The sequence below is a fragment of the Pollicipes pollicipes genome, unplaced genomic scaffold (assembly GCF_011947565.3).
Source record: "Pollicipes pollicipes isolate AB1234 unplaced genomic scaffold, Ppol_2.1 Scaffold_2555;HRSCAF=2994_pilon_pilon_pilon, whole genome shotgun sequence".
Lineage (NCBI taxonomy): Eukaryota > Metazoa > Arthropoda > Thecostraca > Pollicipedomorpha > Pollicipedidae > Pollicipes > Pollicipes pollicipes.
The window spans coordinates 38,889,652-38,903,600 of NW_023596136.1; the positions used below are offsets into that span (position 1 = coordinate 38,889,652).

General features: G+C 50.9%; 1 protein-coding gene across 1 annotated transcript; it reads right to left on the bottom strand.

Moving 5' to 3' along the window:
* Nucleotides 1-9,393: 9,393 nt before the first annotated feature.
* Nucleotides 9,394-13,402, bottom strand: Hsp83 (Heat shock protein 83). The gene is made up of 5 exons (XM_037237613.1): nucleotides 13,329-13,402; nucleotides 12,249-12,502; nucleotides 10,904-11,936; nucleotides 9,840-10,570; nucleotides 9,394-9,639 (listed from the first exon to the last, which is right to left on the bottom strand). Exons 2-5 carry the CDS (start codon nucleotides 12,500-12,502, stop codon nucleotides 9,513-9,515), a joined length of 2,145 nt encoding a protein of 714 aa, XP_037093508.1. The 5' UTR covers nucleotides 13,329-13,402; the 3' UTR covers nucleotides 9,394-9,512.
* Between the last annotated feature and the right edge of the window lie 547 nt (nucleotides 13,403-13,949).

The window sequence follows — 13,949 nt, forward strand, 5'->3', positions numbered from 1 at the left end:
AACAAGTCGTTTTTCCCCTGTGTTTTTTATTTTTCGATTTTCCAATGACGGCTTGTTTAATACTTTTGATAGCCATTTCTTTCAAAGATCATTTGTTTTAAACTGACGTCATAAGGCGCGATATCTTGGCATCACTGTCTCCCAAAAAATGAAACCGACGTAGAATTTGTATGGGTGAAATCCGTTCAGACACATTTGAAAGTCGACTAGTTTACTCTTACGCCCGTTGCAACCGCTAGGACTGCTCCGTCCAAGCGTCTCCGGTTCTGTCTCCTACGCAGCATTCGCCATGCCCGGGGGGAGGGGACAGAAGGCGGAGCGGGGCACGGCCAGTGGAATGTGCGCGAAGGCCGGACCGTCCGGCTATTTCCGCGGAAGAGACGGGGAGGGCATACGGGAATAACATGGCTGCGGACACGGGAATGCGCTGAGCGGTCGGGCTGGTGGAGTGTTCCGTCCCCTCGCTAGCCAAGCGGTTGAGAGGGCGACCATCACCGCGGGCAGGAAGAAGAGCTTTTTCAACACACTCCTGTGTCTCCTTGGCCTTTTTGCAGCGTCACAGAAAGGCCGCAAGTAGTGTTGCCCAATGAGAAAGTTTTTCGACCTCTGCCTTCATCGTCGATCGAAGGCAGCCCGAGGCGCCAAACCAACGGTTTTATGTGCAATTGCGTGTCCTGACAGGGACGGGCCAGAGCCTGTGACCATTTTCGAGTGCTACCACGATGCAACTTTAGACAAAAGTAAAACTGAACTTGCACGACCTCCTCAACAAGCATGTTGATAACTGGAAGGACAGAGGACGCAAAAACTGGTAAGCACATGGGTCTCCAGAGTGGCAGTCTTAATGGATAGTTTGACCGAAGCTTGGCATGTGCTAGGTGTTGGCATAAGCGAGAAAAGTGAGGAATTTGGGTTCATCGGGGTGATGAGTAGGGAGTTGTCATGTTGAAGCTAATCAAAATTCAGTGGGCTGGGAGGTAGTGGTTAGGCGACGTCATAAAAAAGCATTGGGTGTATTGAGGATGCTCGGCGTTCCGAAGCTGTGCTCCTGTTGAGAGTTCTTAAAAAATCTCGATCAACACCACACAATTTTTTCCCCTCTGCAACACACCGCACAAACTATGTTGCTTGTTTTCATCGAGACGCTGTTCGTGGTACCCAAGGATGGAATAACTGTCCCGACTAACGTCCACGTCTGAGTGGAAGTATGAACAAAACGTCTCGGCTCGTCAGATCTTCGACTGTCGTTAGGTGCATGAACTCCGGAAAAGGCAGAATGATATTTAACTACCAGCCACGTATGCGTCACAACCCGAATTACTTGCTTGACATAACTGGGTTGACTCCTTGCTCCTTGTAGAATCCTCCGTGCTCCGCTTGTAACTAAGTTTTCTCGGCCACCATATGCTTGGCGTCGCACTGCTTCCTTTTCAGCCTTTGGAATATGGCTACCGGCTTTGAATTTTGCGACGTGGCATTGAGATGCCAATCCCTCATTGAAAAACTATTACATGGGAGTAACTGAACATTACAAAAGTGGCTAGCCGGCAGGGCTAGAGCTGAGACAGCCCTCCCAAACTTCGCGTTAGTTCGGCGCTGTCGCCAAAATTGATGCTTTGAGGTTAGTGTTCATTGAACTATGATTCCGTACTCTCCGTGCGGCGTGCGTCGCCAGTCAGTGACGCAGTCCAGGAAGGTGATTTTGCGGCTCCGAGGGCCGATGCCTGGCACTTTTTGGCTTCAAACATAAAAGTGGCCTCCCAGTCATCAAGAAAGGAGCTTAAGCTCAAGAGGTATCCGCGCAATTTAAAAACAGGGCCCCGGAGCCGCGATCAGAGGATCCCTGACGCGTCGCAGAGGTTCCTGCCCACGGCTGTCACTCTCGATGGGGGCTTCAGTTCGCGATCTGCATTCGAGTTTAAAGGTACGGTAGAGAGGCCTCTCTCAGGCGACTCCTCCAGCCCAGCGTCACCCACAGCTGACCCCCTGGCCACATGCCGCAACTGCCGCACGGTCAGGCCGCTGACCACATGCCTGGCCTAAAAAAACACCGTGTCAGCCCCTCCGAAGTCCCTCCGGCCTCGCGCTAAGCGCCGCGTCACCCCTTCGTGCGCAGCGGGCGCCATCGCAGACGGCTCCGGTTGCCTGACGACCGAAGTCCTGACGGATAGCCCGACAAAGTCAGCAACGACGGTGATCCAATGGCGACAGCCGGACGGTGGACCACGTGGCTGCGAATGCGGCCGCCTGACAACCGCGCCGCGCCTGCGCCGAAACACGCGGCACGCACGCACCGCGCGACACCGTCATAGCCAGGAACATGTGGAAGCCACGAGGCCACGTCCGCTTCCTGTCGAGCCAAAAAGTTTTACACATATTCTAAGTGATTTCCAAAAATCGCTAGCATACCTAGGGAACATGATGAAATTTGACCTTTGGCTCCCTATCCCTGAGAAAAATTTTGGCTTATTGTCTGAACATAGGTGACAGCACGCATCGCGGGTCGGATCGCGCAAAGTATCCACAAGCGTCTAGGGTGCGCAGGCCCACCGTTGCCAAAAATGCCTGAAGTGCGCAAGCCCACCGTTGCCACTAATGTCTGGAATGCGCAGATCCACCGCTACCGCAAACGTCTGGGGCGCGCATACGACCATGGGTGTAGGAACACGGGGGGAGGGTCATGGGGGCGATGCCCCCCACTTTTCAACCTGGGGAGCGGCAGCAATGCTAACTGCCCGCCCCCACTTCTTCAAATTTAAGTTGCATTTAACTTACTTGTGTTTTGCCATAACATGCATGGCGATGTACCTAGTTCACCAGCCATCTTCCTGAACATGCGTCATCTTTTTCGTTTACCAGTTGACCAGCACTTAGTGTCACAAACGTGAGACTAACGCCGCACGACCCATAGAGACTGCTACGCGGGGCGTCGAGGATGTTGCTCAGATTTGTGAGAGCGCACGTTCAAACCCATGTTACATAATTTTTTATCAATCATTTGTCCTGAATAATGCAAAACAGTTTAAGACGAACACGGCTTAGCCATGTCAATGCGAATTTTGGACCCAATTTCTATATACAGTCTACGTTCAGGCGATCCTCAATATCTCCGGAGGGCAGGGAAAAATCTGGAATTAGATTCTATGAGCTGATTATTTGAACACCTGCTGCGATCAGGGATGTTGTCGCGGCAATGAGGATTCCTATTTTGATCCAGGGCCAACTGTGCGGGTCAGAAGGCCTCCCCGCGTCAGGGACAATGTGATTTGACGTATCCTTCTGGGGGGCCTCCGAATGGACCAGGGGATCCAGCCCTGTGTCATGATAATGGCAGCCGGAAGACACCCTGCGAAGGTCCGGGACGGCCCTATAGGCCTTGGCAGGTGACCAATAATGCGCCCCTAGTGTTCTACTTAGGGGGCCCATTGCCCGGAAGGAAATAAGGAGTCTGTTGTTGGATAGAATAGGTCGAAATGAGTTCAGAAACGAACAAGACCATCCAATGTTTGCCTGTTTTGCCACAAGCAGCAGACTTGTGTTCGACTCAGTTTTTTTAGTTGGCTCATGACTGGCTCACAGACTGCGGGATCCAATTCAGCTCACAACTCACAGCGGTTCAAGTTCTTCGTTCAACTTAATTCAGGCTCATTGCTTGCATTGAACATTTGACTCATGACTCCTGGAGTTTGCAAAATGAGACGTCTGATTCTGTGTTGGTTCGTATATATATATATATATATATATATATATATATATATATATCATGGCCTTAGAATACGTACAAATGACCTAGCAACAAGTTTGTGGTTTCAACCTACCAAAACACCTTTCATGTGACATGCTCCTAACTCGCTCCCTGAAATCTCAGCTCAAGGTCAGCGTATTCTGCCTGGCATCTACCTCACAATTGGCAGACTGCACTTGCCAAGTGCCAGCCAAGTGCCTTCACGTATAGGTAATCACATTCGCACTACCCAGTACTAGCCATGCCGTCGGCGATGGCAGGTCAACAATTCAACATAGGATTACAGTTCACGCAATGCCAATTGGCTCACTAGTCACAAACATGCTATGAACTTACCTACTTGCCTGAACCTAGTAAGTATTACGAATTACGATTGCATTTCCCACAAAGAAGCCCAGCAAAAATCCACTTCACTCGACGCGCGCTTTCCCGCCAGCAAGAAACTGAACTGAACTGAACTGAACTCTGAACAAATGAACTAGAGATGGCCTAAGGCAGACGTCGACTATCGTTTCCACCAGGACAACTTCATCTCATCTCATCAGGTCACTCTATGCTGAGCTGGAAGTCTAAACAGGTTTCCACACTGCGTAGAGATTAGAATGTTGTGCACTACCACCCGCATTCAAAGGCTTCTTAATTTGTAATCCAACTTCTTTCTTGTGAGTTGCGTGGAAGTAGTATTTGATGAAATCCCCGGGACGTCACATTCCGTGACATGCAATTTGCATATGAGACTAGACGACCTTCCCACTATTGCACCATGTAATATCCTCTAGTTCCTGGCTGACAAGAGCGCAGCCAGAGCCTCGGCAAGGCGGGTGGTGGGGTGGGGGGAGGCACAGCGTTGAAAAAGGGCCCCTAAAAATATCTGGAGAAGAATGGTCCGTTTATCAGTGAAGGCATGGTATACATATCTGCATATATAAATATATATTATACATTTTGCTCCCAGTAAGTGAAATCGAGCCCGTGGCCATCGTGAGATCAGTTCTGCCTGAAGTTTATGTAATCAGTAGACTAAAAAAGTCATGCGTTAAAGAACCGCGTGAAGCAAAAAGATGGCGTCTTTCATTTTACAATAGTCCAGTAGACTCTTGTTAAACCGATACAGAACGCAAAAACTTCGTCAGAATTTGCATCCGGTTTCTGCAGAAATATCAAAAATCCTGCAAATGTAGCTTGAAGATCAAAATAGTTCCAGAAATTTGCATTAGCATGGCCAAGCCGTGTTTGTCTGAACATGCTCAAAATTCAGCCAGAATCGTGATATGTAATGCAAATTATGTAACCTAATTTTGAGCAAGCGCGCTCGCATATCTTGGCAAAAAAAGTCACGCCACGCCTCGACGCTAGGCGTTGCATTCTCCGGAAGCCGCGCAGCGTCGGCCCAGCGACCAGCACTAGGCCATAGCCAACAGGTGGACGAAAATGATGATGCATTCGAAAGAAAAACCTTTGATGAAGTACCTTTTTATGTGGTTTTGGAATCTGGTGGTGGAACTGTAAAAGTAATGCCAAAATCTCTATTATTCGTGTTGTAAGAGTTAAGCTGCCCAGAAGACAACCACAAAGTCGTAAAACATAATTCGCTAAATATAATCTTTGAACCGTACAACTTGATTTTGAAAGAAATTCAGAAATGTCATCTTGCGATGGTCGTTGTTGCGCGACCCCTGGCCGATCCGGAGCCCCTTAGACATCATATCACGTTGGTCCGCTCCCTGACGCGGGAGGCCTTCTGACGCGCGCAGTTAACCCCAGATCGACACATACACCATCATTGACGCAACAACAGCCCTGATCGTCACGGGTGGTCAAATAATTGACTCATAGAACCCAGTTCAGCTTAACGAGACGATTCTGCAATTGGCTTGTAGGGCCCAGCGTTTGGTATCGGGGACCATGACTGTCACAGAATCCTCCTATTACCTCAATGTGAGCACTCATCATAAGTTCCTTTGTTTCCTGTAGTTGTCAAGAGGGCCCGACCAACACAAGAGACCCTCAATCATTCGGGCTCCTGTCCCCGTCCCTGTTTGGTAAATGTGCCCCAGGCCAATCCGAGCTCCCTTGTTGACACAGCACCCTGTTGGACACCGTGGGCCCCTGGACGATACAGGAGCTCCATCCCATGTAAATCGCGCGCCCGGCATTGTCTCTTCCTGGACAATGGACCCCCCCCAGAGTTCAGACCAACACGGAGCCCACTATTCGTCGTTCGTGATCTCTGGCCGAAGTAGAGGAACGCTCTGTCTCAGGGGTCCCTATCGGTGTCAGAGATTCTGCTACTGACATTTGATATCACGCCCCTGTGGGCGGGGGTCATTAATGTAACCTACAGGCCTTTCGGCCTACAGGTCATCCAATTGGGTCCTTGATCTTTGGTTTCGAGAGACCCTTCGTCCCCCCCTCAGGCCCCCTAAAATACCGCTCCAACTCGAAGCCACTTGGCGCCACAGGGCCCCTGTGGCGCCTACAGGGCCCCTGTTAGGCACTGTGGTCCTAACCGACGCAGAAGCCCCTCATTGCATCGGGGACACCGAACATTGCAAACCATAGGCCCCGGTCTCATTTCTGCTACGGAAATGGGTTTCAAGGGCCCAACGGACGTGGAGCCAACTGTTCGGTGTTCGTGGTCTCTGACTGACTAAGACGTCAGCATTGTCCCAGAGGTTCCTTAAATGTTACAAGAGGAGCTGTGGCTGATATTTCAAGTCACGACACTACGGACGGCGATTCTGAAGGTGACCTTCAGCCAGTCCTTTGGGCCCTGATACCCTCCAGCCGGGCTTTTGATAGTCGGTTCCATTGGCCAGCCCGGGCCCCTCTTCGGGCCTTATCGAACACTGTCTTTGGTCAGCTCGGGGCCCCTTGCGAGCACAGAACCCTCTGTTGGGCGCTGCGGGCCCCTGACAGAAACAGGGGCCCTGACCAGAGCTGATAAGTGACCCCGGCATTATACCTCATTAGCAGGTGTGTCCTCAGGCCCATGCCGACACGGAGCCGACTGTGCAGTACTGGTCGCGCTTCACCGACATTTAGGGCAATATCGACTCAGGGGGTCCTCGATCGGCGTAGAAGACCCTCTGACCGTTATTTGAGGGCCCGTCTTCGTAAGCTGGGGACACTGAAATAGGCTTCGATCAACTCTTTGCGCCTTTAGACCCTCCAATCGGACCCTTGATCTTCGGACCCGGTGGGCCCTCTAGGCTCTTCGATACCTTCTCAATCCACCTTCTCGATCACTGCCTCTGACTGGCTTGGGACCCGTTTCCAACACGGGACCCTTGTAAGGCGCTGTGGGGCCCGAGCAAAATAAATCGTTTGCTGCGGCTTTGCCCCTGCTTGGGAAATGGGCCCTTTGGCCGATGCCGCCACGAAGCCGACTAAGCATTGCTGGTGGTGTCTGACCGAAATATATGTCCGTATCGACTCAGTGGGCCCCTGATCAGCGCGCAGGGCCCCCTGGCTGGCATTGGAGTGCCCGGGCCCGGGGGCCGGGGCCCCCGAATGCGAACTCCGGCCGGTCTTTCGAGCCCTTCGGGCCCTAAAATCAGGCCCTTAATCCTATGTTCCGGAGGCCCTTCAGGCCGCTCGGAACCTAAAAGGAGGGGGACACGTTCCCCCTATGCCCCCCCCCCCCCTCTTGCCTGCGCACTGCTCGCTGAAATTTGGCGAACTTAAGTTCAGGGTCAACAGCATTGTGCTTTTTGCTCAGAATTGGCGATAACAAACTTTGCGCTGGCTTGGAAAAAATACTTTGTAATTTATGTCTCATGCTGCTCTTTTTAGCATTCTCAAATGGTCTGTTAGTTTGTCTAGGGTATACTGTGTTTCCTGATGTTACCATATTCATTTGAGACATATGACTCATCGACAACATTGTTTGAAGTCATAAATCAGCTCATATGATTCACGAACAACGTGATTCATCTCATGACTCCCCTACGCATTTTCCTAGTGAGTCGACTCAGCTCACTAGTCATCCCAAAATGATTGACTCATAAGTTGATTCATGACCCAGCTCGAATCGATCACAAGTCTGGTAACGCCCTGATCAGGCGAGACCCGCATTGTCAAAGGGGTCTCAATCAGCGCAAGATGCCATCTGACTGAAAGTTGAGGTCACGGACCTGCAGGCCAGGATCCTTAATGTGACCTCCAGCCAGCCCATCGGTCCGTTGGTCATTGGTCCTGATGGGTCCTCCGGAGTCCAAAAGGGCTTCGTGGTACGAAACCCTCTTCTGGCCCCCTGAAACACTGCTCTGACCATCTCGGAGCCACTTGCCACCACAGACCCGCTTTAAGGTACTGTGGGCCCTGGTTGGGGCAGGGGTCCCTCATTATCTTAGGGGCCCGAGCAGTGCAAATCAGGGGCCCCGGCCTTGTCTTTGCTTGGAAAGTGGGCTCCTGGTCCAGACTGACAATGAGCCGACTTTTCAGTACTAGTGGTGCCTGACCGACATATAGGCACTGGTCTACTCAGGGGCCTACAACCGGCATAAAAGGCCCTGACTGGCATTTGAGGGCCCTGCCCTTAAGTCGAAACATTTATGTCATGGTGCTACGCATTGCCATTGCCATGTAAAAACCTGCAGTGCAATTTGAGATTGGGGATTTCGCCCCACAAGCGTTCGATTTTCCCACACCGCTCAGTCCCCGCCTAGACGCACAGGAGGCGAGTCTGACCGTAGGGCAAATTATGCACGTTAATCGTTTCTTAGAGTTCTCTGAGGACCGCTAGGAAGTAATAGCATTTCGGGAACCCGGTAGCAAGAGAATCACAACCCTGGTCCGTGCCCGCGCGGAGCCGAAGAGATGGCGATGGCCGCCGGGACCGGAAATGTCTGGTTTCACACAGAGCCTTCTCCCAGCCCATCGACGCCCCCAGGCCACGATTCACGGCGACACGCGCCAGCTCGCCCGCAGACGTGCCGAACACTCACCTCCCAACCAGAAAGTTCCTTCAGCTAGCCGTCGGCATTCGTTGCGATTGGTGACCCGGTGCCGGCGGGACATCCACGGCAAACACGATGACGTGCTTCGATTTGAATGTCGCCCGCGCAGTCCCAGCGACAGATCCTTTCCCCGCAATGTTCATGGGTACGCCCTTACAGTTCGGTTGGTCAAATCGCGTCTTCCAGTTCACCTCCTGACGGCGCAGTTCACCCTCTGAATGTTTTTCACTGCAATCGCGCCATCGCACGCACTGAAATGATATACGTCCCGTGGCGGATTGAAGGCCTGGTAGCGTCAAAGCACGGGACCAACCACGCACGGCACCGTAGCGCGTCATGCTTCGCCGCAACATACAAATTACCCGGACATTGCGCCGCGTCATGGCAAGATACTGCTGAAGCACAGCGTTCCGGCGCGTAGGCTACCTGTTGTGTGAGCCCCGGTTGGTGGAATCAGGACTAACGCCAAAGTTATGTCCCGGGTGGACAAAGATGCAATGGTGCGGAAAGTGTCAGAACAGATCAAAGACACCTTTCAAGAGTTGAGCTACATTGGCGATCCGCCTCGACCGCTCAATTATCGCATCCTCTCGTTCCTCAATCCCAGACGTTCCTCGTGGCCGGCCTCATAGCCACCAATCTCTCTCTGCAGATATCACCGCACCCAACTATCTCCATAAACGAAGCATTACATGTCATCTGTATTTCGCTCATCAGGATCACATATACACGTCTTGGCAAACAGCAGCAAACAAACAAAAATGATAATGGTATGAAAGAAATGCAAGTGAAAGCTAGATAACTTCTTAGTCGACCTCCTCCATGCGCGAGGCGTCTTCGTCCTCCCCCTCCAGGGGCGGCATCTCCTCGGTCACAGCCTCCGCCACCTCCGGCTCACCGTCGTCATCGATGCCCAGACCGAGCTTGATCATCCTGTGGAAAAGACACAAAACGTCGGACACGGAACACCACGTACGCGAGGGAGCCTCTAACGACCGCATCAGGGAGAGAGTCATTCGTCACGAGTTCGGACATTAAGTGCAATTACATCATACTAAAAACACCATATTCTAAAAAGCATTTCTGAAAAAAACTATCGCGATAAATGCTGCTCCAACGAACGGCACACGTACCTGTGGATGCGAGAGCCGTGCACAGCGGGATCTTCCAGGCTGAAGCCAGAGCTGAGGAGCGCAGTTTCGAACAGCAGCATCACCAAGTCCTTGACGCTCTTGTCGTTTTTGTCCGCATCCGCCTTCAGCTTCAGCGCCTCGATGATCTTGTGGTCAGGATTAACCTCTAGGTGCTTCTTGGCCGCCATGTACCCCATGGTAGAGTTGTCGCGAAGCGCCTGGGCCTTCATGATGCGCTCCATGTTGGCCGACCAGCCGTACTGCGACGTGACGATGCAGCAAGGTGAAGACACCAGCCTGTTGGACACCACAACCTTCTCTACCTTCTTGTCTAGGATGTCCTTCATGACCTTGCAAAGATTCTCATACTTCGCCTTGTCCTCCTCCAGCTTCTTCTTCTCCTCTTCATCTTCTGGCAGCTCAAGTCCCTCCTTCGTCACACATACGAGCTGCTTTCCATCATACTCCTTCAGCTGCTGCACGCAGTACTCGTCAATCGGCTCTACCATGTAGACCACCTCAAAGCCGCGCTTCCTGACGCGCTCAACGAAAGCAGAGTTGGCCACCTGGTCACGCGACTCGCCCGTGATGTAGTAGATCTGCGTCTGGTTCTCCTTCATGCGAGACACGTAGTCCTTGAGAGAGCAGGGCTCATCGCCCGAAGCCGACGTGTAATAACGCAGGAGATCCGCCAACTTCTTGCGGTTGGTGCTGTCCTCGTGAATGCCGAGCTGGAACCCACAAGGAAATGGTGAGGACGATATGACAGAAACATTTCGCCACACAACAGGAGCGACCTGCACTGTGGAACACAACCACCAACCACGCCATCGGACATTAAGAAAGAGGTCCCGCATGGTGTGTTGGAGGTGTTAACATTTATCTACTTCCCTCGCACAGCCCAGCTGGCATGGCACAGATTCCAACCGAAGTCGATACTCTGTGCTACAGCTGAACACAGTTTGTGCAGGAAGACATTTTATCCAAAATCCAACCAAGGCAAATTGCAATCGAACTACCACGTGGAAACAACTGGTCCGTAATAACACGAAAATGCGAATTACCTTGAGGTTCTTCCCGAACTGCTCGTAGAACTTCTTGTAGTTTTCCTTGTCCTCTGCGATTTCTTCGAACAGCTCTACGCACTTCTTGACCAGGTTCTTCCTGATGACCTTCAGAATCTTGCTCTGCTGCAGCATCTCGCGCGAAATGTTCAGCGGCAGATCCTCAGAGTCCACGATGCCGCGCATGAAGTTGAGGTATTCTGGGATGATCTCCTCGCAGTTCTCCATGATGAATACGCGACGGACGTAGAGCTTGATTGAGTTCTTCTTCTTACGGTTCTCGAACAGGTCGAACGGAGCACGTCGCGGAGCGAACAGCAGCGCCCGGAACTCCAGCTGGCCTTCGATGGAGAAGTGCTTCACAGCCAGGTGATCCTCCCAATCATTGGTCAAGGACTTGTAGAACTCTCCATACTCCTCCTGGCTAATGTCGTCCGGGTTCCTAGTCCAGATGGGCTTGGTTTTGTTGAGCTCTTCTTCATCGGTGTACTTCTCCTTAATGGATTTCTTCTTTTTCTTGTCTGGTTTGTCACCCTCCTCATCTTCACCAACATCCTCAACTTCGGGCTTGTCCTTGTCCTCTTCCTTCTTCTCCTTGTCCTCTTCCTCCTCTTCATCATCCGAAACCTCCTTTGTCCTCTCCTTCTCCACAAAGAGCTTGATGGGATAACCAATGAACTGAGAGTGCTTCTTCACCACCTCCTTGATCCGCTTCTCATCTGTGTAGTCCGTCTGATCCTCCTTGAGGTGCAGGACAATCTTCGTGCCACGGCCGAGAGGCTCCTCGGTATCGACACGGACAGTGAATGAGCCACCAGCCGACGACTCCCACACATACTGCTCGTCGTCGTTGTGCTTGCTGTGCACAGTGACCTTATCAGCGACGAGGTAAGCCGAGTAGAAACCCACGCCGAACTGACCAATCATGGAAATGTCAGCTCCCGCCTGCAGAGCTTCCATGAAAGCCTTGGTGCCGGACTTGGCAATGGTACCCAAGTTGTTGATCATGTCAGCCTTTGTCATGCCGATACCGCTGCAAAGGAGAAAACGTGTCTAACAAAGTTCTTTAAAAACTCCTTGCAACTAGGTGCTGGTCTTCAGATTTTCTTTTACACCACCACATGAAACAGAACATTTGTGATAGGCGTTATCACATTCTGAATCATGTCAGACGTAACTTACAGCATCACTGTAACAGGCCAGCAAATGTTCGAGTCTGGTACATGTGATAAGGAGTAATAAATTCGATTTAAGAACACACCATGTCATCTCTTAAAATTGCCTTAATCCTTCCATGCCCTGTAGCATTTAACACAGCACCTACATCACATGCCATTGCACTTACGTGTCAATGATGGTCAATGAGCGGTCATTCTTGTTTGGGATGATCTTGATGTGCAGATCCTTGCCACCATCCAGCTTGGACGGATCTGTCAGAGACTCATACCGGATCTTGTCCAAGGCATCAGAGGCATTGGAAATCAACTCACGGAGGAAAATCTCTTTATTTGAGTAGAAGGTGTTGATGATAAGGGACATCAGCTGAGCAATCTCAGCCTGGAAAGCAAATACTTCTGCATCTCCTTCGGTGGTAGTCATCTGAAACAAAGCACTAGATCAGCAGCTGCCCAGAATGGTCCAATGCAAATTAATGAGGTTCCAGATGGAAATGTAAAAAATGTCCAAAGTTCCACCCAAACCTGTACAAACATCTAGAACTAAGATGAAACTAACCAGACAGGAACCATTTCCTGAATGACAGGAATTTGAGGCAAAACATGGACAACCACATGACAAGCATCCATGTCAGATGAAGCACAAAGAAAGCTGCACTTAAAAACATGTGGCAGAAGGCATCCCAAAACAACCAATCAACAATGGTACAACAGGTAATGACCGGAGTGTCCCAACAAATGCAGAGCGGCACCAATTTTACAAGTTGCCATAAAGTTCACTGACTCCACAAACAGCAGGGATGCCGCAATTTCCAGATAGAACTAGCTCCACGTGTTATAGCACCCTTAGGGCCAACAATGCGTGCACAGATAGCTGAAGCTGACTCCCTCTGAGCCCATAATGGCACGCAGCACGTATTGGGTAGGTGCCTCCCCTCAGCCACCGGTAAATACAACGCCAAGCAAGGCTCGAAAACATGCCCGAAATGTACCGTTGTTTCAGAACCAGATACCTCAATATCTGGCGCCGGCTGGAACGGGTGCTAGCAGACCCCAGGAACACAGCAGAGCGCCGGAAACAGCCCCACAGAATATCGCTTATGCAAGAAGACAAATTTCGAGACTCCCATTCGTATTTAGCACCGAGCACCCGAGAAATACAAACCGGGACGAAGAGTTGTGAATTCGCAACACTCTCACCCCCACGCAAAAAGGCAACGCCGTTACTAGGCTTCAATGCCCCTCCATACCTTGTCTAGCTTCGAGTCACAATCCGGGCGGACAGCAATGAAACCACGCACACCACCCCCTCGCCTTTCCGCAGACTGACTCCCATGTTCAGAATTGTCCACTATATATAGGCAGTCTGGGGCGGATGAACACTATATTCCAGCAAGTTCGTTAAGATATTGATCAAATGTTTTTTTGGCAAATAATTTGAATCAGACCAGAAAATAAACATAATTTAACCCGTAAGTGATAACATTACGGCTAATAAAATAGGTATTTCTAACAGAAAGCGCATTTATTATTGTACTATTTGGGATATCCGTGAATATACTGTTCATTCCTGCGAGTGTATGCTCGATTGTTCTAGACCCTGGTAGAAGCTCCTGGAGTTCGACTGCTCTTGGCTGCATCTCCACCACTGTCATTCAGGAGCGATGACAAAGCGTGAGTTGACTGCCTTGAGCAGTTTGACTAAGGTATGCAGCCATTTTGCGCATGGAGGAAATGCACTGTCATGAAGTAAACAAACTGGTTAAGACATTGCCCAAATTGACAGATTGCACGAAAGTGCGGGCCGTCTCTGCCGGGAGGTTCTTCCGTCGGACGAATAGAACCCGCAAATGGAAAATGCTGAGATACAT

Bases quoted from the DNA above. Each gene is read 5' to 3' on its own strand.
- Hsp83 (XM_037237613.1), bottom strand. From the start codon at position 12,502: ATGACTACCACCGAAGGAGATGCAGAAGTATTTGCTTTCCAGGCTGAG. The intron at 11,937-12,248 runs GTAAGTGCAATG...TCTCCTTTGCAG, and splicing joins TCATTGACCATCATTGACAC to CGGTATCGGCATGACAAAGG. The intron at 9,640-9,839 runs GTACGTGTGCCG...TCTTTTCCACAG, and splicing joins CACGGCTCTCGCATCCACAG to GATGATCAAGCTCGGTCTGG.